General features: G+C 35.3%; 2 protein-coding genes across 5 annotated transcripts in view; both read right to left on the minus strand.

Moving 5' to 3' along the window:
- Positions 1-799: 799 nt before the first annotated feature.
- Positions 800-18,047, minus strand: LOC111518014 (uncharacterized). 3 transcript variants are annotated; one of them, XM_023174328.2, is made up of 3 exons: positions 17,489-18,047; positions 3,969-4,046; positions 800-1,349 (listed from the first exon to the last, which is right to left on the minus strand). In XM_023174328.2, exons 1-3 carry the CDS (start codon positions 17,562-17,564, stop codon positions 1,207-1,209), a joined length of 297 nt encoding a protein of 98 aa, XP_023030096.1. In that variant the 5' UTR covers positions 17,565-18,047; the 3' UTR covers positions 800-1,206. The 3 variants fall into 3 exon arrangements, with proteins under 3 accessions (XP_023030096.1, XP_074032491.1, XP_023030095.1); XM_074176390.1 differs by lacking the exon at positions 17,489-18,047 and adding an exon at positions 15,247-15,393; XM_023174327.2 differs by lacking the exon at positions 17,489-18,047 and adding an exon at positions 8,778-8,955.
- Positions 18,048-21,939: 3,892 nt separating this feature from the next.
- Positions 21,940-27,092, minus strand: part of Hdc (Histidine decarboxylase) — a 50,792-nt gene continuing 45,639 nt past the window's right edge. The window contains exons 10-13 of one of the 2 annotated variants that reach the window (XM_074176378.1): positions 26,490-26,823; positions 26,247-26,414; positions 25,935-26,102; positions 21,940-22,542 (exon numbers count right to left, since the gene is read on the minus strand). In XM_074176378.1, coding sequence (XP_074032479.1) covers positions 22,370-22,542; positions 25,935-26,102; positions 26,247-26,414; positions 26,490-26,823 — 843 coding nt within the window. In that variant the 3' untranslated portion in view covers positions 21,940-22,369. The remainder of the gene's footprint in view (positions 22,543-25,934; positions 26,103-26,246; positions 26,415-26,489; positions 26,824-27,092) is intronic. The other variant, XM_074176379.1, reaches the window with a different exon arrangement.

The following is a 27,092-nucleotide window of genomic DNA, read 5'->3' on the forward strand; positions in this document are numbered from 1 at the left end:
AAGTGGCAGATAGAAACGGGCAAAGAGCGTGGTGCGGGATGAATTACAGGTGCAAGCCTACTGTTATGGATACAATGGAGACGCGACGATCTTCCTAAACCGAGCTGAATGGCATAAAAGAAAGCAAATTACTTGTGGACCTACATTATTTGTTTTTTCTGGAGATATTATATATTAATGTACATAATTATTAGAATGAACATTTTGAGTTTATTGTAATTCTAAAGCAGTGTTTGTAAATGTATTATTTTTGGTTTAATAAAGTTGGGACTTCTTCCCTGTTAATTTGAAGAGGTGGTTTCCATTGTGGAGCTGGATAGAGGGAAGATGCCCAGTTGAAAGGCTTTCGAGCCAGGACAACGGAGGGCAACGGCATTATTCATCTCCATAAAAGTTCCACTGTTAGCTAGGGAAAGAGGTCAATCACGGCAGAGCCCCGCATTACCGTGACAAGGCGATCGATGCTACGACGAGAGGGCGCTTGGTATCTCGAAGGTTCCGTAGAGGCTGCTGATAGACTCAGTGCCATTCATCCTCTCGACACGGATACACACACCTCAGGATTAGGCCATCGTTGGGATGCCATTGAGTTAGGGACTAACAGAATCACAAGTGATTCTGTCATTCCCGTATCCAGCGGGGGTACGTGGAAGCAGGCATCCGATGGCCGGTTTGCTCAACCCCCACATCCCAAGCCAATGCACTCGCCAAAAACAGCATGCATAGTGGTTCAGGCAGTGAAAGATGAACAAGGACAGCCAACCCGCAAATAAAAGAAAAACAAAGTTGTACTTGCCAATACAGATAGTTTTATATATTTGAAAACTATAGTACAGTACATATATAGTATAAAGTGGATAACTGAGCAATAATGAACTAGTATGAAATAAAAATGTATTTGAGAAATTGTTTTATCATAGAAACAACTCTTCGAACTATCTTTTGATGCTGGATTTGACTACATATGTTTCACTCTATATTCCATTCTTTTCAATTATCTGTCTCTGATATTACATATGACGAAAGAGACTGATTCATTTCGGTATTTTCATTGGACATTTCGAGCATCGTTCACCATAAAATCACATTTTTCGATTCACCCACATGGCCAACAATTCATTATTTTTCGTTGACCTTGTCTCGTGCGTTCTGAAGATCTAAATATCGGAGATAAGATAATCACATCCATAATTTGTGACCATGAGTTCATTCAATAGATATCTGATAATTTGGAGGCTTTTCCACTGAAGATTCGCATGGACTTGTTTCTTCGAGTTGGTATGGTGGAGGAGCAAGATTTTTCATGTCAATTTTTGAGCTCGACAGTGGATCCGACGACTGATAGGGTCCTAAAAATAAATATATGTTCAAGTCTTATACGATAGGGGACTGTTTATATTTCGGGAACTGGCAACATTATTGTCAACAGGTGAAATGTGGCAAAACCATGATTAGGTTTGGCATATTTTAGCACAAACGTACTTACAACGTTTTGATGTAAAAGTGCTATTTGTTTTGTTTACAGTGGATTAGGAAAATCAATTTGACCAAAAAATGGAAATTTCAAGAGAAGGTTTTCGTGGGATTGTTTTTCACAAATATAGACGTGATTGATTTCAATAAGAATGTGTCAATGAACCCAATTCTTTGGCGCACCATCAAAAATCACAGTATATTGCTGGTGTAGTGAGTTCAATCGTGGTCGTTAGATCGGTCGCTGACGAGTTCCGTGAAGGTTATCCAAAATCGGTTGTTGTGCCACAAAACATTGATGTGACATATTGTGAGCTAGAGGCATTCTTGTATAATACATTACAATACATTCGATTTTGCATGAAAACTAAGTTGTAAAAAAAATGTTCTCGTTGTATACCCCATAATTTATCGATCGCTCAGAAAAAGCCTCGTGTTAAGTGGTGTTCGTTTAGGAAAGGGAATGGGTCTATTCGACCTTCACAGCAACCCGCAAGGGTTTGTTGTGGCTCACACCTGTTCATACTCGACCAAACAAATCCAGCTTCTTAACGAAGCCGATTATTTTGTATGGTGAGTGGTCTTTCAGGTCAGATGGCAAGAGTACGTCTCTGCTGAACTCTAAAAACCTGATTCGGTCCCCAGCAGTGCAGGCACCAAATGACAGTAAGAAGGCCTGTTAGACATCGTAGTTAATCCCTACTGTAGTCCAACAACTATTTGATATCAAGGTTCGAAGGGCGAATAAACCCCTTAGAGTGAGCCAATCCTGGAAGATGCTGCCAAAAGTCCATAAATCTTCTTGCCATCCAGGTGTTCAATCTTTGCCAATGCCAATGATAGGTTCTGGTCCAATGAAGCTGCTTGCAGCACCCTTGTTTGCAAGTGACTCAGCAGCCTCATTGCCTTGCAGACCAGTATGGCCAGGAATCCAGACCAGAGACACTCTGTTTAGTCTTCTTATCGAGCAGAGTCGTTTTCGACAATTTGCTACCAATTTAGACGTTGTTCGGTAGGAACCAAGAGCTTCCAACGCCGCTTAACTGTCCGAGAATATGTTCATTGACTTGTGCATGAGGTTGGATTCTTCCAATCTCTCCGCACACAATTCTATAGCGTGAATGTCCGCTTGAAATACAGTCGCATAGGTTCCTAGGCAGATTGATATCTCTGTCCTAGGTCTGCGACTGAAAACACCTGCACCAGAACCGGAAGGTGTGATCCATCTGTGAACCAACAAATACCTGCTCTTAATATTTCCTTCTCCCGTCAAGAGGTGTGAGAAAATTATATAAAGTTCGACAGTGGTGCTTCAATTCGTGACAGATGACGAGTCATGGATATATCCGTATGAGCCGAAAACAAAACAGCAACAAAAGCTGTTCCAGGAAGAAGCACAGCGGAGCAAATAATAGCCTGCTTCTTCGGACGAATAGGTCATGTGGCCATTATTCTGTTCGAGCAACGTACAACCGTCCTTTCAGAGTAGTACACGACCATTTGTTCGCCGGAAGTCTTCGGAGAAATTCGTAAAACTAACCACCGAAGACGAATCATTCTCCATCATGTCAACGCGAGCTCTCACACATCTCTTCAAATGGGTGAATTTTTGAGCAGTCAAAACATCGAATTGATAACTCATCCTCCGTACAGTCCTGATTTGGCCCCCAATGACTTCTTCTTATTCCTGAATATCAAAGGTGAACTGCGTGGTTAACGATTTACGGGCGCCAAAGAAGCAGTTGAAGCGTTCAAAAACCATGTTTTGGAGGTGTCTCAAGAGGAATGGAAAAACTACATTGAAAAATGGTTCGAACGAATGCAAAAGGGCATTGATCATCAAGGGAAATGTTTAGAAAAACCGTTACGCCATTTTCATTTAAAAAAAACAGGAATCCTCAAGAACGATTTGGCGTATTCAAGAGATCCACACATATGTAGAAAGTAGAACAAAGAGGATTTTTGAAATAATGTTTTTTATTTCACATGTACTTTACGCATTGTATTCTTTTGCATTTTGATTTACGAAAACAGCAAAGGAATAATCAATTTTATCATTGAGAGAAAAGAATGACGTCGAAACAAATGAAATTGAATTTTGTTATTCATTTCATGATGAACAATTTGATAAAAATCAATTGTTACATTGCGATATGTATTTTTCTGTTCATTATTCAATCGATAGAATCAATGTTTTCTCCTTGACAAATTCTTATCATTTGAATGTCTCTTGAAAAAGTCTCTTGAAAATTCCAATGTGTAAAAACTTATTGAAATTGAATCTTGAAATTGAGGCAAGTGAATATTTCACTCAAATCATTTCTCAAGGCCTCTATTATAACATTTATACTCTTTCCAAATCCGACGATGAAAACTTTCCACTTATATTGAAAGTGGAAAACAGAAAATAAATGTTGAATTTCAAACCATCCTTATCAACTCACGGGTTTGGAGCTGATTTTGCGGTAATATATTGTAAAAACTTAAGTAATTACCTGATTCCAGAACATGAATATAGAAGATCTCTGGACTAAGAGTGGAATTAGGCTGACTTGCACTGTTTTGATCTTGACCTGGAAAAAACATAATTCATTTATATTTTCCTATGTTCACAAATTCACTGCACATGATAAAAGCTTGACCGTGAAAAAAAATGGACATCTTACATTTCATAGCGATACTTAGATAGAATAGTCAAAAATATTAAGCATTATAATATACCTAACCCAAGTTAATCAAGAAATCTCTATCACAATTCATTGCCAGATTGAGAACTAGCATACACCTTGAGGAAGACAGTAAGACATAAAAACTAAACCATACACCCACAAACATGTATATATCGATGATAATGAAGAACTGAGCCAGTGTAAACATAATCTTGATGTATTGCTAGTTTTGTCTGGGAATAATCCAAATTTCAAAGATCAGTATAATATTGCTAAATCGAAATATAACGAGTTGTTAGTTAAAGCCAAAAAAGATACGTACCATAAAAAACTGCAACGTACAGATAACAAAACTAAATGCATGTAGAGCTTTTGCAATGAACTTATAGGTAAGAATAAAATTTCTCATTGTCGAATAAAAGGGAAACCACAAGAGGTTGCAGAAGAATACAATCTGTTCCTAACGAATACTGTACCTAATATAATAAGAAATATCCCAGATGTACCATTTCAGTGTAATATAAATGAAAACAACCAGTCAATTTTTTTGAAACCTTTGTCTATGGAAGACTTAATTAATTTATCACGCAAGATTAAGAATAAACAAAGTAGCGGGGATGATGGTATACCTTCAGCATTAGTCAAAGAAAATATTCCTAACATGAAAGAAATACTCACGTATTTCGTAAACAACTCTTTGAAATTTGGCATATTCCCAGAACAACTGAAGGTGTCTTTAGTTACACCTATATATAAAAACGGTGATATAGAACTCATGGAAAATTATAGGCCAATAAGTCAACCTCCTAGTTTCTCAAAATTGTTTGAATTAGCATTTTCTGAACAACTGATAGATTTCTTTAATAAATGTAACATTTTCAGTAAGAATCAACATGGTTACATCCAAGGTAGATCTACAATGTCAGCCATCTTCCAATTCACTCAACATGTATTGAATTTCATTGAAAAAAAATATTTATCTTTAGGAATGTTTTTAGATCTTTCTAAAGCATATGACTGTTTGGACAGATCTCTTCTGATGTATAAATTAGAGAAGTATGGAATTAGAGGAAACGCTTTGAAATGGGCTAGTTCATACCTGAATGGTCGAAATCAGAGAGTTTCCATTAAAAGTGAGGGAATGATTTATAAATCACAGATACTTCAATCAAATATTGGAATACCGCAAGGTAGCATTCTCGGACCGATTCTATTTATAATCTTTACCAATGACTTATGCTCAATGAATACCAGAAATGATCAGTTCATAACAAGCTATGCTGATGATACAAATATATTGATTGGCGGTGAAAATTTCCCAAAAATCATAGAAAATACTGAAAATCTCTTTAAAAAAACAAAAGAATGGTTTGATAGCAACAAATTAATTCTTAACGAATCAAAAACCCACACAGTATTGTTTCGCTCAAGACAGTTGCAGTTGGAATGTCCACCGACAATCAAAATAGCTACAAAAGAGAGAGAAATAACATCAAAATCAAAGTTTCTTGGTTTATATATCAATGAATTTCTGACCTGGTCAGAACATATAGAAGATCTATGTATGAAACTCAATAGGGTGCTTTATGCTATAAGATCTCTCAACAAATATCTCCACCCAAACTCAATAAAAATAATATATCATTCCAGCTTCTAATCGGTGGCAAAGTACGGAATTTTGTTTTGGGGATGTTTTTTTTAAACATAGCATCATGTAGAGGGTGTTTTCGGAAGAATAATATAATGACAATTTTTGGCATATATATATATATATATATATATATATATGATGAATGCTTAATATATTTTTTCAAAAATAAAGATACCTTTTTGACCTATAATATTTCACACGGGCATGAAACAAGAACGAGAAATATCATGTATCCATTACACAGACTCTCTATAACAGAAAGTAGTCCTCACTACATGTGTATAAAATTTTTCAATAAACTGCCAGCTCGAATAAAATCAATCAATGGCATCAGCAAATTCAAGAAAGAAATTAAAAAAATTATTATAGAAAATGAACCATATAATACTGGTGAATATTTTAATTGTAATTTTCCAACCTGATACGCAACTCTATATGTCTTCAATATATGTTTATGAATATTTTTGCAACATATTTCATATCTACTTTATTATTTAATTTTTTTTAGATTTTATATATACAAATGTTTAATGTTTTTCTCTGTGACGCCTTTTCATTCTATGTCTTCATTACTGCTTCAGCTGTATTAGTCTGCATTTTTTGAAATAAAGTATATTATTATTATTATTATTATTATTATTATTATTATTATCTGACGTATGAAACAAATAGGTTTGTACCTATTTGCTACATATTTTCTCAGCGTTTACGAGACCTATCAGCAAACCTATCATTTTCCTCTCCAGTTCAGCAATAATAATCTATTAAATTCAATAGAGCTCACTCCAGAAATCATATAAGAGAAAATGAAGTCACTCGATGTGAAGAATACTTCGTTGAAAACTGGTCTATGTTATGCCTTGAGTATCTTATTCAACAAATCCATGCAGTCTAGTGCTGTTTCAGAGGTTTGGAAAATTGCTCTCCTAGTTCCGATTTATTGAAACTCTGGTAATAGAAAATCAGTAATAAATTATCGACGTAATTGGCTCCATTTGTGGTAATAAATTATCGACGTAATTGGCTACAGATCTACTCCATTTGTGGTAACCTCGGGAGTCCCTCAAGGTTCACATCTGGGTCCGTTAATGTTTCCAGTATTTGAAAATGATTTGAAAGATTGCTTCAAACATTCACAAGTACTATTATATACTGATGACTTGAATATTTTCGGAGAAGTAACGACGATTCGAAATTGCTCAAAGATTCAAGAAGACCTCAATGCTTTTTTAGAAAACTGTTACCTCGAAAAATTGAAACTTAACTGATAAATGTGCATGTATATCTTTTTGTAGAAACAACATACCGATACATTTTCAATACTCCCTGGGCAATTATATTATTAACAGAGTAGACCGAATTGAAGATCTTGGAATCTATTTTGATACAAAAATGACTTTCAATCCCCAGTTGGATTATGTAATGAATTCCTGTAGCAAAACCTTTGGATTTTTCTACAGAATATGCAAAGACTTCCAAAACGAGGCAGCAATCAAATATATTTACTATACATTTGTTTACAGTAAACTTAGTTTTGGAAGTGTCATATGGAACCCACATTATATCACACATAAATTAGGATTAGAAAGACTCCAGAACAGATTTGTAAGGTTCTTGCATTTCAAAATAACGAAGACTTATGTAACACTTGGCATTAGCGAAATTCAGTCTCATTACAAAATACAGCTTCTAGAACAACGAAGAATAACAACTGACTTAGTTCTCATTTATGAAATTAAAACAAACTTTCATGACTCAATCAAAATAGTATCAATGATTTTTTTATCACGTTCCTCAAAGGAACAATAGAAACAGAAAATTACTTGCCAGTCCGAATTTCAACACAAATTTGAGCAAAAACTCCAGAATTACTAGAATATGTGATTCTTTCAAAAAATACTGTAGTAGCGTAGATGTTTTCTCCATTGTGTTGAATTCCTTTGAAATATCTATGAAAAGAATAATCAACACATAGCAAAAATGATGCTAAATTAATTAATTCATTAATTTTTTTTTGTATCTTCTGACATCGAGTATCTCTGTAACCACTACTATTAATGGATGCTTCTATTGGTATTGACCTGTTTGTATCCCAAATTTTGAATGAATAAATAAATCTTCAGTAATCTTCGATGACTGGATATTACGGTTGCGTAAGGTGAATTTAGTTTGACCCAGGTACTTTGGTGTGCTAATACCTGTAAATTGGGATTAGATAACATTCGTCGACCCTTTCCTGACTACCGTCATGCCGTTTGCTGTTCTTGAACTTGTTAGAGAATGGAATTCCATAATCGGTTGAGGTACACAGCTTCTTCTTTTTTGTTGAAATTATCCATGTGTTTGTGGATATCTATTGCCTACCGTACCAGTGGATAATGGTATCCCTGGTTGGGGGCAATGAATTCCGTGTTTTCAAACAGAATCCCATGTTTTCCTTCACTGAGTGCGTGTTACGCCACATCCGAGTTGTCTGTTTGGCCTAGTCTACAGTTTCTTTCATCCTTCTTCATCCTTGCTCCCATGGATCTTTTAGTGGTTCCGATGTATACCTTCCCATAAGTGCAGGGTATGCGATACACCCTGGTTGGGGGCAATGAGTTCCGTGTTTTCAAACAGAATCCCATGTTTTCCTTCACTGAGTGCGTGTTACGCCACATCCGACTTGTCTGTTTGGCCTAGTCTACAGTTTCTTTCATCCTACTTCATCCTTGTTCCCATGGATCTTTTAGTGGTTCCGATGTATACCTTCCCATAAGTGCAGGGTATGCGATACACCCCTGTTGCTGATAGTGGGTCTCTCTTGTCTTCAGCCGACCTGATACACTATTTACCGGTACACTATCCCACTTTCGATTTATCTCTACAATCAACACAAACATCACTACCATAAAATAAAAATCTAAGGATTTGAAATGAGCTGTTCACTGAATAAAATTAGATTTTCAATTCGTTATGTGACCTATTTAAAAAAATTAACTTACCACGATATTTCCTTCTCTTCAAAAACATAAATAGGACGTACATGACAATTATTACCAAAAAAAATACTGAAGCGGTCAAATGCATGGTTGTGAATTCACTCAATTTTATTAAATAGTGTATATCATTGATGCTCACAATTTATACTCGAGGAGATTGCGTAAAATTTGATATGAGTGATTCAAAGTTTTATTTTCGTACAATTGATACATAATACATGGAAATACCTACGTTTACATGAATTATCAATTAAGATAACTCAAAAGTTGTTTCTGGTGTGAGATTCGTCAGTTCTAGAGACATTGAGGCATGTGACCAAGCATTTTCACACCAACTCCATTCGATATAGAAAAAAATCTTTTTCGATGAAACGACAAAAATATGCCCCAACTTCTACATGCTGCCAAAATATAAATGTACCAGCACTACAGAATAATCCCAGCAATCCAACTCGCTTTAGATTACTTTCATTGGGAAAAACTGATCTCTCTGGCTTGTTGAGCAATACTGGACTTTTCTAGTCTATGAAATCGAATATGTGAAACATGTTCTTCATAGCGAGCTTTTGTATTGCGTTCAGTTTGACCAACATATTTTCTATCGCAATTCTCACAGCTCACCATCTCTCACATTTTATCTTTCAGGTTACCCAACACTTGTTGAAGTGACCGAGTAGTTTTGAAAGTCACTGTCATATTCAATTTCGATATGCGAAATATTTCAATATGCAAAAAATTCGACAGGGGTATTCCCAATTCAATTTTAAAATTCATGATCGTGGTAAACTCTCAATTGTACGCAGACGGTAGTTTTATTTCAGTTTGTAGGAGAAAAGGATGCTACATAAAAGTACTTGTTTTATCGTGTCAGGTATTGACGACCCTTGTGGGCTTGCTTGAAGTTAGCGTTGGACTCAAGTGTCCATATCTAGCGCCCGCCCCCACTCTCGAGTTCGATTTACACCACACAACTAGTAGAATGTTGATTCATATAGATCGCTTATTTGGCAACCAATATTTTTAACATGATTATTTCCTCTTAGAATCGACTTCAAACTTGAAAATATCATTATACTGCATGAAGCTTTTATAATATGTATTATAATGACGAGGAGACATTGACGTGAATGTAATAGATATAAAACACTTTTAGGTCACAACTGGTGGAATTTATGACCAAGTGAAAAATTCATCAGAAAAATGATTCATTGAATAGGTAATTTTCAGAAAATTATTGGTGTCACAGAAAAATGAACTCCCATCGCTTGAGTAGAATAGTTCGCTTCCCAAACTGTGAATTGTCATCAATTATGTCCGAGTGAAAACTGTTATCACAGAAATGGTATACTGAACACTGAATTTTCAGTCCTTCAAAATAATGGGGTTGATAAAAAACACGCCCTCCACATTAGATGTTTAATTTTTTCCTTCTCAAACTGGCTTGTGTCCCCAAATACGACCGACTGAAAAATGTTAACAAAAAGATGGCTTGAAGACTGGCTAAAAGAACAATTCGTTCAGGCCAATCTCAACACCCTACACAGTAGGTTAATGGACTGACACCTATCAGAAAACAACTACTCCCCTGGCTAATACCACGAAGGGCGTTGGATTATATCCGACAGGTGTCAGTGCAGGATTCTTCACTGAAGTTATTCCTGCATATGCTGTTGGCGATACAACTGCCGCAATAGATTTTCAATTATTGGAACACACTTGCAGACCGGTTTCGGGCTGTTTGGCCACTCGTCAGTGCAAGGTAGTGTATATCATCAACATAAAGTCGATGATTTCCGATAATTGAAAATCGAATTCCGTCAGAGTATCATTCCTCGAACTAAGCTGAAGACTACAACAAACAACAGGTTTGTCGTCGCTCCATCTGCCTGTGAACGAGGTAACCAACGTGAAAGAAAAGATTATATACTGAACTCTGAATTTTCAGCCCTTGAAAATACCGGGAACATGAAAAAAACCACCCCTTTCACATTAGGGGCTTGTTCCCGTATTCGGGGACAAGGGCCAGTTTGAGAAGGAAAAAATTAAACATCTAATGTGGAAGGGGTGGATTTTTTCTGTGTTTCCGGTACTTTGGAGGGCTGAAAATTCAGAGTTCAGTATATCATATCTTCGTTAACACTTTCCATTTAGTCATATTCGGGAACACGAGCCAGTTTGAGAAGGAAAAAATTAAACATCTAATGTGGAAGGGGTGGTTTTTTTCTATGTTCCCGGTAATTTGGAGAGCTGAAAACTCAGAGTTCAGTATATCATAGATTTTTGATATCACTGATAGCAAAGCGTCTGGTCTATAATTATTTGGGATATTTTTCTTGCCCTTTTTGGGAATAGGCTGAACGCGAGCCATCTTACAACAAAAAGGAAAAACCCCTTTCTTATAACACACCTTGAAAAGTCCGCAAAATACTGGTGTGAGTTAATTTGCACTTTTCAAGTAAGATGGCGAGCACTTCATCAGGACCAGACACTTTGTAATAAGGGAGCCCAAGCGGGGATTTCGGGATTTACTAAAGCGCGGCAGATTAATATACAGGGGGATACTTTGTACCCGGTTAAGTACCTCCATCAAATATGAGCCCCATATATAAGGCCGCCTGTGAGGGATAAAGGATTAGATTGGTAAGAAAAATTGATCAACAGAAATTCTCGAGCGCATCAGATTAAGGTAGGGTGAGTTAATTACCTGCTGAAAAGTGTATATTCCAGTAATCTGACAATTTGAGAGTGACGTACAGAAAGGGGAGGGCAGCAAAGTTGTATAAAAATAACGTCATTTCGACATTCTCGAGCGTAGCAAATTTTTTTCCATTTTGAAGGAAATAATTCAAGTATAACGAAAAATATATAATCTAACGATTTCCGCAAGCCGAAATAACAAAAATCCGTCGATAAAGTTCAATGCGTGCAGCTGTGTGATACCTCTATTTCCCTCTCCGGGTTTCTATTCCTCTATTCTCTATTCAGTTTTTCTCTATCTATTACTCTCTCACTCCGTCCCCACTCTGAATTATGTTGCCATGACGCCATCACATCTGATCACAGAGACTCGTTCGTGATGAAGATGAAGATGATGATTAATTAATCAATTAATTGATGGATGTAGCCGTTACTACGGGGTAGGAAATCATAATGAAGAAAAGAAAAATTAGGAAATTTTCAAACTTATACAATATATAAGTTTTAAAATGTCCTTATAGGACGAAACTGCAGTAACGTTAGTTACAAATAAAAGTGGTAAAACACATAGAAAGTTCCATTTCTCTTTTTTCCATTAATTAATCAATTGATTATGAAAAATTTATTTTTTTTTTGATCATTAAAAAAAATATTTTCTCATAAATACAACTATTCTACTTGAAAAACATACACTTATTTATTAGCATGCTATTTCCTGAGCTTCTCGATTAATTGAGTTCAATGAATTAAAAAAAATGAAAAAAAGTGTTTTTGTCAGATTAAGCGAATCCCTCTAGATAATCGTCAGATTATGAGACAGCACGTCTAAAACATGAAGATGAACCATATATATATATATATATATATATATATATATATATATATATATATATATATATATATCTCCATTGTGCCAACCGAGCTACAAAAATAATTTCCACAACTCCTCTACGCAGGCTTTTTGAATGATCGGTTCCTGATACTTTCACAACATAATTTATACGTATTACACTTGGGCAGATGATCTATTGATATCAATTTGTATATTTCCCAGATTATGGGAAATTGAAATTCCCGAAAAGTGCAAGAAACAGTGAAAATATTTTCAAAGTAACAATTTTTATCTGAATAAAACAGTTATGTAATGGAATGTTTTGAAAAGAGATTCGTAGATAGAAGTAAGATTCTTCACTATCAAATCCTTGTCTGAATGACTGATTCAAAATTCCAACAAGGAAAACCCACGTAATTGAAAGTAATTCTTGGAATTAATATATCATTGTAAATTTAATATTTGTCGTAGCATATCACTTTGAGAAGATTAATCTGATTCGTTATCAAATATTAAATCTGTATATTGATGACGTCAACTGAATTGGAAAACACTTTGTATGTAGAAGACGAAGGACGCTCAATAATGAAATAGTCTAAACAAAAACATGAAAAATAGAGATAAAGGTCCTAAAAATATGAGCGATAGCTCATTCGATTCGGAATCACCTCTAGAAAAATGTTTTTGAAGGATTTTGGTGCAGGTAAAAAATTGCAATTGTTATTTACAAATAGGAATAAAGAAAAAGGTATTTAGTTTATTGTTCATATCTCAAAAAATATTAATATTTAAGCAATTTTGAGAAAAACTCGTTGAAGAGGAGGAAATTTCCGATAAAAAGTTTTGACTCAAGAAACACTATCTCCATTATTTATAATTTTAATTTGACGTTGAAAATAGGGTTCCGCGCGGCGTTACGGCATAAGCGCGCTGCCGCTAAAGAGAGTTCATCAAAAGAAATATTTTTTTTATAACATAAAATGTCATTTTAATAATTTGAAAAAAATCTAGTATCTTCTTAACACTTGAATGAATCGAGTCCTGTAGAAAAAAAAGTTTTATCACCATTCTCAAAAAGTTATTCAATTGTTAACTAACAAATTTTATTCCCATCTCCGTTGGCATAAATAATGGGAAAAAAGGTATAAATAATTGGCCTATGAATTTTAAATTCCGTGGAGCCCTTTTGAAATATATACTCCATACGATCCTGCGATAAAAGTTCATAAAAATTCATTAATTTGTTAATTATGATTTTTTATAACTATTGCAAAATGAAATATCTGAAAATTGTTGATAACATTTTTTTTTCAATTGATATTAGCTATGTCTGTTTTCACAATAAACAATGGCAGTTATTAACATAGGATACGAATTTTTTACGTCATTTGTTTATTAAATTGTTTTAAACAAATAGAGAAATTCAATATTTTTGGAATTTATTTTTGCTATTTTGTTGTCTAGAGTTAATTATGATTTGAAAAAAAATGTTCTCCTGATTTTAATTTTTCATTGTTTAAAATCAATTTTTTTATATTTCGATTGGTCAAACAATTAGTTAAGAAATAAGTTTGCTTTAAAAAATCATAATTTACAGTTTTGAATAGTTTGTCAAAAAATTTTTTTTATTTTTCATTCAATTGTGTATTAGTTTAATAATTTGTTATAAACAAATTTTGATCAACCTTATATTTTTTTTCTGAAGCAGAAAAAAAAATATAGAAACAGCTATGTATAAAAAAGTGCCATGAAAAAAAAATTATACCTAATACTTTCTAATATCATACGATAGGTACTATATGTATAACTGTTTTTATAATTTTTTTCTGCTTCAGAAAAAAATATAACGTTGGTGAATATTTGTTTATGACAAATTGTTAACTAATAAACAATTAAATAATGGATAAAAATTTTTTTTTCGACAAACTATGTAAAAGTGTAAATTATGATTTTTAGAAGCAAAATTATTTCTTAAGTAATTATTTAAATAATTGAAATATAAAAAAGTTGATTTAAATAATTAAAAATTGAAATCAAGAACTTTTTTTATTATAATTATATCTAGACAACAAACTAGCAAAAAAATTTCTCTCAAAAATATTGAGTTTCTCTATTTGTTTAAAACAATTTAATAAACAAATTACGTAAAAAATTCATATCTTGTGTTGATAACTGTCATTGTTTAATGTGAAAACAGACATAGCTGAATATCAATGAAAAAAAAATTATCAACAATTTTTAGATATTTCATTTTGCAATAGTTATAAAAAATCATAATTAACAAATTAATAAATTTTTATGAACTTTTATCGCAGGATCGTATGAAGTATATATATCAAAAGGGTTTCACGAAGTTTAAAATATATAGGGCAATTATTCCTACCTTTTATGCCATTATTTATGCCAACGGAGATTAGGAAAAAATTTGTTAGTTAACAATTGAATAACTTTTTGAAAAATGGTGATAAAACTTTTTTTTCTACGGGACTCGATTCATTCAAGTGTTGAGAAGATACTAGATTTTTTTCAAATTTTCAAAATGACATTTTATGTTATAAAAAAATTATTTCTTTTGATGAACTCTTTTTAGCGGCAGCGCGCGCATGCCGTAACAGCCGCGTGGAACCCTATTTTCAACGTCAAATTAAAATTATAAATAATGGAGATAGAGTTTCAGGAGTCATGACTTTTTCATCGGAAATTTTCTCCTCTTTAACGAGCTTTTTTCAAAATTGCTCAAATATTAATATTTTTTGAGTTATTAATGAAAAACTAGATACCATTTTTTTAAATCTTATTATGCAATTTTCTACCTGCACCAAAATCCTTCGAAAACATTTTTCTAGAGGTGATTCCGAATTGAATGAGCTCATATTTTCAGGATCTTTATCTCTATTTTTCATGTTTTTGAACTTGTTGATTAGACTAGGAAATAATACTCACATAGTCGTTGTAGTCGTCTTGAAAACAAAATTAGAATATACATCAGAATAAACAAGGCAACTGTCAACCATGTAATTAAGATCGGAAACATCGCAAGAATTCCTTGGGATGAACGTAATTCTTCGGAACAGTTCAATAACTATGATATACTTTATTGAACACTATGGGAACACCACGGTCGTCTTTATTTTTGGCCAACGGGTGGGATGAAACTAATTACATTTAGGTTATTATACTTAACGAACCGTGAAGACCATTCCATTAGGAAATAGCATTGAGTGTGACAATGTAAATCGAGTTATTACCTTTCTTTGTCTATTCCAATAGTTCGATGATATTTTTTATCGAAATTATTCTAAGAATTGTTTCACATTAAAATATTCAAAAGGCTTCGTACCCCTTTGTTCACAACAAACTTTATTAATGTGAAGCTTGGTTCGGCTTTTTTTCAACTGAATTATTAATATTCAGTTCGGTGTTATTAATGGGTCATTCATTAGATGCTTCCTATCTTCAAATTCAGAAAAACCAAGTGTGTGTGAGATATTTTTTCATTTTTTGATCTGTCGAAAGCTCTTGACTCAATCAATACTTATATTACAACACATCTCACATGATGTGGAAGCTGGTGTACCTCAAGGATCGATTCTTGGTCCGCTAATTTTCTACTATATTTATATGATCTTCTCAAATACGTCAGCACTGAACACCTGATTCTATATGCTGATGATACCACATAAGCAACGAAAGCAGAAACGTCTGAAGAGCTCATTGGAAAATGAATATACTGGCAAAGGAATTCACCACGTGGTGTGGGAGAAATTCTCTGACGGTAAATTCTGCTAGAACAGTTTATATGCACTTTTTCACCAGAAATGAAATATCTGAGAATTGTAGAATCTCAGTAAATGATAGTGAGTCCCTTTCGCGAAATCCACCAAATTTCTAGGAGTATTTGTGGACAATAGTATGAGATGGAATAGCAATGTCAATCACATTTGCAAGAAATTGAATAGTAATTACTTTGCTCTATTGCAACTGAAAAATATTTTTGAGACGACTCACTTAATCAGCATTTACTATGCTATTTTTTATACCCACAGTTCTTATAATATTATTCTATGGGGTGGTGCAGTGGAAGCACGGAGCTTCATCTCTCAGCAGAGAATTGTACGATTGATGTTCGGCCTAGATTATAGAGAAACATGTTGTAATAATTTCGAAGAACATGGAATTCTCACATTTTACTCTATTAACACCTAGAAATGCATTCCCTTGTGCTCAATTCAAAAAAACCAGTAGCACTAGTATTTGGAAGCAATGATCATGCATCATTTGTTAAATATAACTTGGAACTGCACCTGTATAATGAAGTAATCAGAATTGAAAGTAATGCAAAAAATCTTTTTTTAATTTTAGATGAGTCGTTGAGATTTAGAGAACATATATACCATTGTAATATCTACACTAGAAAAAATTGGGATAAGAGACAATTGTCTACTGTTATTTAAAAACTATCTTGAGAATCGAACACAATGTGTCAGAATGAATGAAACACATAGTGATTTCAAAATAATTGAATATAGATAAACAGCTTATTTTCCATTCAGAGCAAAGGAAAAATAATCAGCTTTGCAGATAATATTGCAATATTTCATAAGGGCCAATCATGGCCTACTTTGAAAGAAGATGTAGAATCATATTTTTTCCAAATCAAATCGTTCTTTGACAACAAGCTTCTTACTATCAACATAGATAAAACTTATTTCTTACCTTCTTCTAATTACGAAACAATAATGCCCAAATTTGATTCTCTATCTCTAGAAAGCAATACACGAATAATGTCGGCAAATATAATAAAATATCTTGGAATAGTTATAGATGTACATCTGAAATGGGACCATCACATCAACTTCCTCTTAAAAAAACTTCGATTTGTTCTTTATGAATTCCGACAGTTGAATGATATTCTTGACCTGAAACAAAAAAAGATAATTTATCACAGTCTTGTGGAGGGTAACATCACTTATGGACTACTCGGATCGGGATGTATATCTAAAAGTCACATCCATTCTCTTGATGTCATTCAGAAACTATTTCTGAAACTGATGCTATCTAAGAGCTTGAGATATCCAAGTGATACACATTATAAAGAATCGGAATTACTAGATGTAAGAAAATTGTATTACAAAAACTGTAACATAAGACAACATAAACACAAGAATCAGTTAGTGACACTCACCCATGATTATAGTACTAGGCATCGTAAGCAGTTCCAATGTCCTCGTGTGCATAAACCGGTGGGCCAGAAATGTCATCAATACTTGTGTCCAAAACTATACAACAGCTTACCTTCGAATATTCAACAGATACGAAATATCAACCAATTCAAAAGCAAACTAGTCAGATTTATAAAGAACTTACCTAGAGAGAGTTTTCATTATTTAATTTGATCCAATAACACAAGTCAAAAGATAAACAGTTGTAAATCATGAAATTTGAACCTCACACTACTAAAATATGAACTTGGGGCCCTTTCTGCATTCTACTCAATACCTGTATATTATTGTGTATATTTTATATATTTCATATTATTGATTTAGTCAATATTTGTATCTCCCTAGTTTATCAATACCTATGTATAATGTATAAAACTTTAATATTTGTTTTCTTCACAAACAAGTATGAACTTCCGTGATCTGTCTGTATGTGGTTTTTTGTTTCTTGATTTTTTTGTAACCTTCGATTTTGTCTATCAATGCGGGAATGTATGACATTGATATTCTATTATATTTTATTTTTTTCAGCTATACAACAAATTGTTTTACGTGAGTAATTGTGATTGTGTTATGTAAGATTATTTTATTTTTTGTATTTGTTAATTTAACCACACACAGGGTTTAACCCTCAGTGGATTTGCAATTTAATCATCATTACCTTCAGGATGTTAATTCTATTTTGTATGCAACATGGATGAATAAATATCATTATTATTATATCAATCGGAATATTCAAAGAGCCTATGGTGCACTAAGATTACTATATCCTCACAGAATGTACCTCAATTTACCTATAAAAGAAATGTTATGCGAGTCTCTAGTTTTATCACAATTCAATTATTGTTCTCCGGTCTATGGAACTTGTTTCGACTACGATACTTGGTCCAGAGTACAACGTGTTCAAAACTCTTGTATTAGTTGTATTCGTTATATATATGGAATAAGGAAGTAGGAACATGTGTCCCACAAGCTTGCGGAACTGAACTGGTCATTTATATCGTGAAATAACATTCAGGACAGACGTACACAACATAAATTTGAGAAACAAACATGTAATCACATGTCCACAACACAAGACCTCACTTTTCCAGAGAAGTTTTTCGTATTCGATTTTTCATCTTTATAATTTTATTCCCGATTCGCTAAAACACCATAGTAATTTTTAAAAATTCAAAAAAGAGGTTAAAAGTTTTCTGCAAGTTAACACATCCTGATGCATTTCTCTTTCGTATACCCCCTTTTTTTCTTTTTCTTTTATTATAATCTGTGTTTGACAAATAGTCATTTTTCGTTGTCTTCCATAAAACTTTTTTCTTTTTTTTTCTATCATTTTGTTGTTGGTGGTGAATATTCAGGTGACCCAACAAATGCCAAAAACTGTGTTATATATATTTAGGTTTTAGGATTAGTTAGGTTAGTCTTTAAGTTATATTATGAATATTTAAAATAGCAAGGGTTGAGTGGTAGAGCACCTTCGGGTGAACTCCCCCTTGGGATTTCCGAGTAACAAGACGAATACCATGTGAAATTTTAGTTTTCATTGAAAATAAAGACATTATTATTATAATTTCTATTTTCACCGTAGTGTGCGCTGGTCACGCCCTATCCCCCGAAGCCCCGATACATTCGAGAGGGGGCGCCAGCATTATCAACCAAAAACCACTCCCCACACTGTGGGGTAAGCGATCATTGGGTCCGAGAATCATGTGCCCTCAGCAAGCGCAGTGAGCCAAGAATGACAGCCTTCGGCATCTGTGCGGCTAAGATTTCTGCCTTAGTGCGGTAAGCCGGTATGATTTCAAGCTTCGAGAGTAGAGAGGACATCATTCCACCAAGGACACCAATAATCAGAACAACCATCTTCACAGAGTGATCTGGATAGAGTCTGCGGAGTTCGAAGAGAAAATCTCCATAGTCTATTCGTTTTTCTTCTCTTTTCTGACGATATTCGTCTCGTCAGGAGCTGAAAACTCCACGACAAAAAATATCGTTTTGGTCTGGTGGTCAAAAAGGACTACATCAGGCTTATTAGCTTGAATGAGCCTGAGGGTGGTTCCAATAAATTCGGCACTTCTCGTTCCCCACAACGGATTCAATATCCCCCGGAGCGTAGGGCAACACCGGTATCTCGTTAATATGGATATAGGCCGAGACGGCATATGCTGGACATGCTGATAAAAAGTGCATTGGAGTCTCGGGCGCCTCGCGGCAGGCCCTGCACCTTGTGTCTATACCCATCACGCGACTGCGGTAGACTAAGGTGTTGAAGACACCATCCTGGCAAGCCATGATGAACCCCTCAGTTTCCGACTTCAGCCCACTCGACCTGAGAAAAGCGAACGTCGGGCGCTTTGATAAGCCAAGGTCTCCAATGTTATTGAAGAAGACCCCATGCATTGGCTTATCCTCGTGTTTCCGCAGAAGTGAGGTGATCTCTGCGGCTTTTATCTGAGCTTTTTGCTGAACGGGTTCCAACTCGGTGACAGAGTTGTGGTCACCTCGTTCAGCTGCTCCGGCAGCTACCCTGACGAGAAATGCTCCAATTTCTGCTCTCTCATGGTCACGGACCATGCAGAGAAGGGGATCCGATCTCCTGACGACTTTACAGGCTGTATCCAGTACCATTCTGTCATGTAGACACTCCAAACTCAAAAGTCCACGTTCTCCCTGTTGTCGAGGGAAGTACAACCATGGAACGGACGATTTGGGATGCAAGCGTCTATAGAGACGCATCATTTTCCGGGTTTTCATATCGAGTTGATACAGCTCCCTCCGAGTCCACTTCACTACTCCAAAAGAGTAGAGTAAGATTGGAACGGCAAACATATTTGTTGCAGCAACTTTGTTCTTCCCCGACAGTGCCGATGACCAGATCTGTTGAAGTTTGTGCTGATACTTGCCGGGGAGAGAATTCTTCACTGCTGTTACCTCTTGTGAGTGGCGTTGTTACACCTCGAGGTGAGTATACATCTCTCCGGCATCCAAATGGTGTAGGATACTTCCATTTACTGCACATCCTCTCCATAGTCCCCGCATCGCCCTCTTTTGAGATGGAACATTGCACATTTGTCTATCCCGAATTTCATACCGATAGCATGTGTGTACTCTTCCACCACCCTCAAAGACTGATGGCGATCCTTCTCTCCAGAGGCATAAAGTTTAAGATCATCCATATAAAACAAATCGGTGACCTTGTGCCTCAGGTTTCCGGGGGTGCCACAGTTATACACTCGAGTATTTCTGAGCGAGTCATTTTCCATGACTCTGGCGTCAGGCTGAATTTAACCAATGGTATGGGTAATGTTGGCTCTGAGGACCACTGTTGTTTATGGCTTATGAAAACCCTATTATTATTATCGTAAGCTGTGTAGCACGTAGCGCAGTCCGTTGAAAACACAAGTCGTTGGTATCCAGATCATCCAATGCAGGCCAGAAGAAGTTGGTAATCATCGACCCATAGTACTCGCCATCGACAGTGATGGCCTGGCCAACATCGTTCTCAAAGAAATATGTACCGATTATGCCGCTAGCCCAAAATTTACACCAAACAGTAACTTTTTTGGGATTAACTGGACGGATTTCGTGTGGATTAGTATCATCCCAAATTCGACAATTTCGTTTGTTCGCGTAACCATTCATCCAGAAATGGACCTTACCGTTAAAAATTATTGTTCTATGTCAGCTGTCAACTGCTCCAGAGCCCATTCACCGAACGACGTCATTCTCAATGATCGTTCGACTTCGGTTCTAAACTGGGGAGCCAGCCGAGGGGAAAAAAGGCACGTCTATGAAACAAAATTATTTTTTCAGCACTGTTTCTCCGTGTCCTTGAATTTCCGTACGGAGCTGGGGCGGTTCGTTAGTCTCACATATTACAAACTTTGTGAAACCTGTGATAACTTACTTTGGAGCTGTTTCAATCCTTCTCGAACCAGTGAATGTCATTGTACAGAGAATTGAAATAACTCTAGGGCAAAAAGTCATGAGACCTGTTTCTATTTGAAAAAAAAGTTCATGGTACCTTCTCTATCACATCACTGGCTTTTTCATAAGAAAGTGATAAAAATGAAGATTCCCCTCATTTGATATCTCGATCTGTTCAACAGTTGAGAGGAGGGGATCATTTACGTCCGCACTTCATAATTCATGGAAAAGTAATTGAGTTGAGTGCATCTTGAGATACTTATTTAAAAAAAAATAATGTAAATATCTGTTTAACTGAGCGATTATCAGAATTCTAAATGTTTTAATTGCTTGCGTACGTAATGATATATTTAAATTTTTCATTTATTTTTATCTCAATTTCCATTCACATCTAAGTTCTAACTTTTATTAACTCATATAATGAATTACATTTCAGATTCACATATTTGAAAGATATATTTCTCAGAAAATGTTTCCGAAACAAAAAACATTATAATATTCAACATTTATTCATTTATTTTCATGCGAAGTCAAACATTCACCAGTTGATTTTTCCTTTATATAAATTTCATTGAATGAGAAATTCACAACAAAATACAGACGATATAATTCTCCAAAACCTCAACTAACAAATTCAAGGCAAGGGTAATTTTGTCCAAAAGCTCATCGAATCATATTTTGAATAAAGTTTCACTATTGCTAAGGATAAATATTGCCATATCGAGAGGGTATTGAGGAGACCATCTACCTAATAGTTGATTATAGTTATAGATTCCTAAAACGTTAAAGTGAATGATGTGTAACTACGTTCAGTTATTTATAACAAATTTTCAGAAATTGATTTTACACTGACAGTTATTATCAACAGCAGTAAATGTGAATCTTACAATTCATTACGTTTTTATTAACAAACTGGTTTTTTAATTGTTTAAGGAATATCCATTGACGTGATGACCGCATTTGATGCAAACTTGTTTGTTGATTTCGAGACAACTTGAAGGAACTATTTGATGATCAACGGATTTTGATCTTGACTGTCCTGTTTCCATTATATCTAAGGAGTCGCTCAGTGGAGACTGCAAATACGGAAATTCTGCAAAAAAGTTAGTGATCAATACGTATAAATTTTAAGTAATAATTTTCTCGAACTACCATGGATTTTAGAAATCTTCCAGTTTCAAAAATGAATAAATGAATATCAATAATTTTTCAGGAAGAGGCAAATTGAAGAACACAGATAAATACTATTTTCTAGAAGAAATCTCCAATTTGACAGTAACTTGTTCTATTTATAACTGAGGGAAATGAGATTTCTGAAAATAATTGTCATTTTGATTAAGAATAAACAAGAAGAGTTCGAAATATTGTAAACTACCTGATTTCATTGAAGCATTCAAAAAGCTTCAGGTAATTCTGAAATGAAGCGGATAATTACATTTCTGGGCAGAATGTTTCAAAATTACTTCTTCAACTTCAGAAACCTACTGGTAAAAAGAGGTAAAGTCAGTTCATTTAATTTTAAATCAATTCATACTTTCGAGATAGGTAGGTACATCCAACTCTACCAGCAGAATAATATTATATAAGAACAATCGTGTCGATTGGAAAATTTAGTCTGAAACGTATATTTATTCTAATACGTCGTGATATGAAACAGCCTCGGCCAAACTTCGCCGTTTCATTGATTTTTGTATCTATTTCTTCTCAATAAACAATGTATGTCAATGAATAAAGCTCATTTATAATTATTATTATTATACTGATTGATGGAGAATTTCGTACTGTGTACATTGATGCTGATCATTTTCTTCCAACTTTTTGCTCTTTTCAGCTAATGGGAAATGCTCCTCAATTCGGGTTATTACAGCAGATGCAGTTTGAACAAAATAAAGTTGAGTTTAATTCACTTCAAAAAGTATTCAAATTGATGTTTCAAATGTTAGGTTTCAATTTTTAAGGGGATTTGTTTCTAATTCACATATTGTCAACAGCGCCTATATCAAGTTGAAATAATTTATGCGTACCTAGATATTCTACTTTGAAAGAGAAAAATTATCTTCATGAATCAACAATTAGGGCAAAATATAAATTATAGTTCAATACCACCTTCACAAGCCACATAAACAACAGTTGTTTTGTTATTTATTTATACATAGGTTATGTACACAAAATGTCATATGGCAAAGAATGTCTCGGAACTCGGAACATAAGTAAACAGAACAGCACGCCTCTGAAATATGTCATCTTTGTTTGTCTCATACAGGTAACAAAATTCATTGTCCTTTATTAGCTATAACCGATGTTGCCAAATGGTAAAATAGAAAAGAATCCCTTTAAATGCTGAATGCATTATTTCATTCCTCTTTTTTAAGTATTTAAATAATTTTTTGAAGAAAAAGGTTGAAATGATGAGTTTTAAATGCGTTGTTTCAGAGCTCTTTTATGAAAACTACTTGAATTTCGTCAGGAAGAATATTCCCCATTACTATATGATGTTGTTACGCGATTTTTGGCCAATTTTTCTCTATGAATTGAACCGAAGCGCTACCGAAACAGTCTGAAAATAGATTCCCGCTTGAAATACATTCGCATGACTTCATTGGCAGGTTGATATTTCTGTCCGAAAACACCGGCCCCAGAGCCCGAATATGTTTTTGATCCATCTGTGAACCAACAACTATCTGCTCCCAATATTTTCATCTCACGGAGAATCCAATTCTCTCCCACTCGGGAAAAGATAAGGCTGTTCGTAGTTGACAGTTGGAGGCATAATATCAGAGGTCGTTTCCAAAATGCTGTGACTTCCAGTATCAGCCAGCAGTCTAGTGTACTCTACATCAGATTGTTTGTGTAATTGGCAATGTGCACAAGTCTATATGCAGTCCATCTAGCCTCTTTCTCCAGAAAAAAGTGGAGGGGAGGTAGTTCTAGAATGATCTCCATGACCGCTGACGGTGTGTAACTGATGGCATCACAGATAGTCAAACAAGCCTGTCTCTGTAAGCCAGAGAGCTTCGCATGAGCCGTTTTCTGCAAAGCCTTTGGCCACCAGGTAAATCATTTCAGGTGATTTTTTTATCAAAGACAAAGCCAAGATATTTCACCTCATTTCCAAATGGAGTAACCTCACCATGGAGGATATTACACGCTACCCTTCCCAACGTGGACCCTGCCAAGATGACAAAGTCATCTGCATAAGCTTGCAGATCTACTTTTCTCCTAACGAGGGCATCAAGCAGACTATCCATCAGAAACGACCTCAGGAGAGAAAGTGTAGAGAGTAGATAGTGAGGGCAGCCCCTGGTGACCCTGAACCTTATGGCTTCGTCTTGAAGAGTCGTAGTTGCAGTTTTGTTTACCATCATGGCGTAGATCCATCCAGTTATGGTTGATTCAATGCTTTTTCCAGCCAGGTCTGATCCTATTGATTCAGCTAGTGCATTGTCAAATGCTCTTTCAATATCGGGGAATACAGCAACCGCAATTTCTTTGTTGTCAAGGGATTAGGAGATTTATTCTACAAATCTGTTGATTTGCCGGTTTGATATGCATACTGGTGGTTATTCAGGGGGCCTACATATGAAGCGAACGCCCTTTTTTGGCCGTTTGGCACCCACAAAGATGCGAGGTCTGTTATTATCGAGAGTCTAACTTCCAGGAAAGTTATTTTCTATCAGAAGCCCTAACGTTTTTTTTCTAGAGGTCGTGAATATTTCGTCGGGTCGTTTCAGCGACCCAGTTACAGCAGTCGGTTCTCTAGAGAAAATCTTGTGAATTCTTGTGCAAATACATCAGAGATACTTTCACACAACTTCCTCCAAGATTCCCGTTTTGCCTTCCTAATTTTCTTGTTGTATGTCGTTGGAGATATTTTATAAAGCTCAAAGTTAGCAGACTCTTCAGCTCGATTGAATAATCGTCGAACTTCTTTTCTGAGTTTTTCAGGGCTTTTGTTCACCTAGAAGAATTATGGTTATCTCTTTTAATTCTCCGTGGACAGTTCTCATGAGGGGATGAGATCACTGCTCAGCGAAATTGCTCCGTTACTGTATCCATATCATCACAACTGTGAATAGTAATGAATTCGTCCTTATAGAACGATTGAAGGGAGTTCTTATCGTATAGTACTGCTAAGAAAATAATTTTCGAAAAATCATTACAAAACCTTCAAAACTCAATAGGAGGTGATATTCCCGACTTTTTTCAGCGGAGAAAACAGATACTTCACTGAAAAGATCTTTCGTTTCAATATTCATATTCATCTCTTCTGAACTAGTAAAGAGATTCCCAGATTCAAAGCTGTAATGAACAGGGAGTTGAGGTCTCTATTAACACAAGTTACTGTCTAAATGAAGTTTCTACTCTTCATAATTGATCTGAATCATTTTCGGAATTTCTCGAAGAATAAAAACCCAGCAAAGTTGAAAAACGTTGACTTCCTCACAATATTTGTGTAAACTAATTTCAAATAATTGCTGATCTCACCTGTTGAACCGCAATTGCTCTCCTCAATTTCGTTGGAATCCTCGAGCAACGGCAAGTTATCAAACGTTTCTGATCGACTGGGTTCAATTCCATGAAATAAGTCCAACCTAGAGTCCAAAGAAAATTGTTTTCCGGACATCAATATCCCTCGTATTCTTCTCCGCATTGCTGAAAACGAAATAACTCTGTGAACCTTGGCATAATGATAACATTAAAAGCTCAAAAAAGGAAATGAAACTACTTTCACGAGCACATCAAGCAAAATAAACCAAATTTGCGTGCACAGGCTTCTCGGTTTAGCCAAAACCTTACCAGGACTATCTTTCGCGTCTTTTCTCAACTGTATTGTTTTCGAGAACTCGTCCAAAACATCTCCTTGGTCGTAAATTGCGGCGAACGACCCGTTCACGATTTTTGGGGAAGTGGGGATGTTGGACAGTAGTAAACTCGTTCCGAAGTTCTCATTTTTCTGTTTAATTTCTGTGAAAAACAGAGTAAACGTTGGACGGTTCTTCGCTTATCTGAATCCCCGTCGGTGAATTGTGAATTGCTTACCTCCGAGTGGAACTTTTGCTCTTGAGGCACTGCTAGCCGCCTTTTCACTGAGCACCTCATCTGCAACGAACATAATTTCCTTCCAATCGGCCGAAATGTCCTCCATGGTCGTTCTTGGGGAAGTTACAGTGAACCTTATTACGTATTTTCCTCTCAAACTGGCTGGCACACAGTGGATTTTGCCTCTGGCATTGAGTTTTTTCCAGAGAGTCTCTGTGATCATATTGTCCCCAACCAGCCTGAAGACCACTAGCCCAAGATATCTATTTGCCGGAATTTCGAATCGAGAGTCTTTTCTTATGAGAGACTCAAGTTCTCCAGCTAGGTAAACGCCCTGAAATAAAAAATTCTGGTATATTTGAAGTTACTGACAATATTCCAGACATCCAAAAAGTGAATAGAGTTGTGAATTGATGTTTTTGCTTTGAAAACACCTTCAGGTTGGGAGGTATTCCTGTAAGTGAATTTTTATATGTGAGTATGCCATGGAAAATGTACTGGAAGACGTAACTAATAACAACGGAACCTATTTCCAAGTTTGATTGAAAGAAGGGAAAGTTTCGACTCGAATATCATTGCAAAACATCCAAATCACCAAGCGGA

The sequence above is a fragment of the Leptinotarsa decemlineata genome, unplaced genomic scaffold (assembly GCF_025532065.1).
Source record: "Leptinotarsa decemlineata unplaced genomic scaffold, Ldec_3_MD MMD2_tig00001719_RagTag_RagTag, whole genome shotgun sequence".
NCBI lineage: Eukaryota > Metazoa > Arthropoda > Insecta > Coleoptera > Chrysomelidae > Leptinotarsa > Leptinotarsa decemlineata.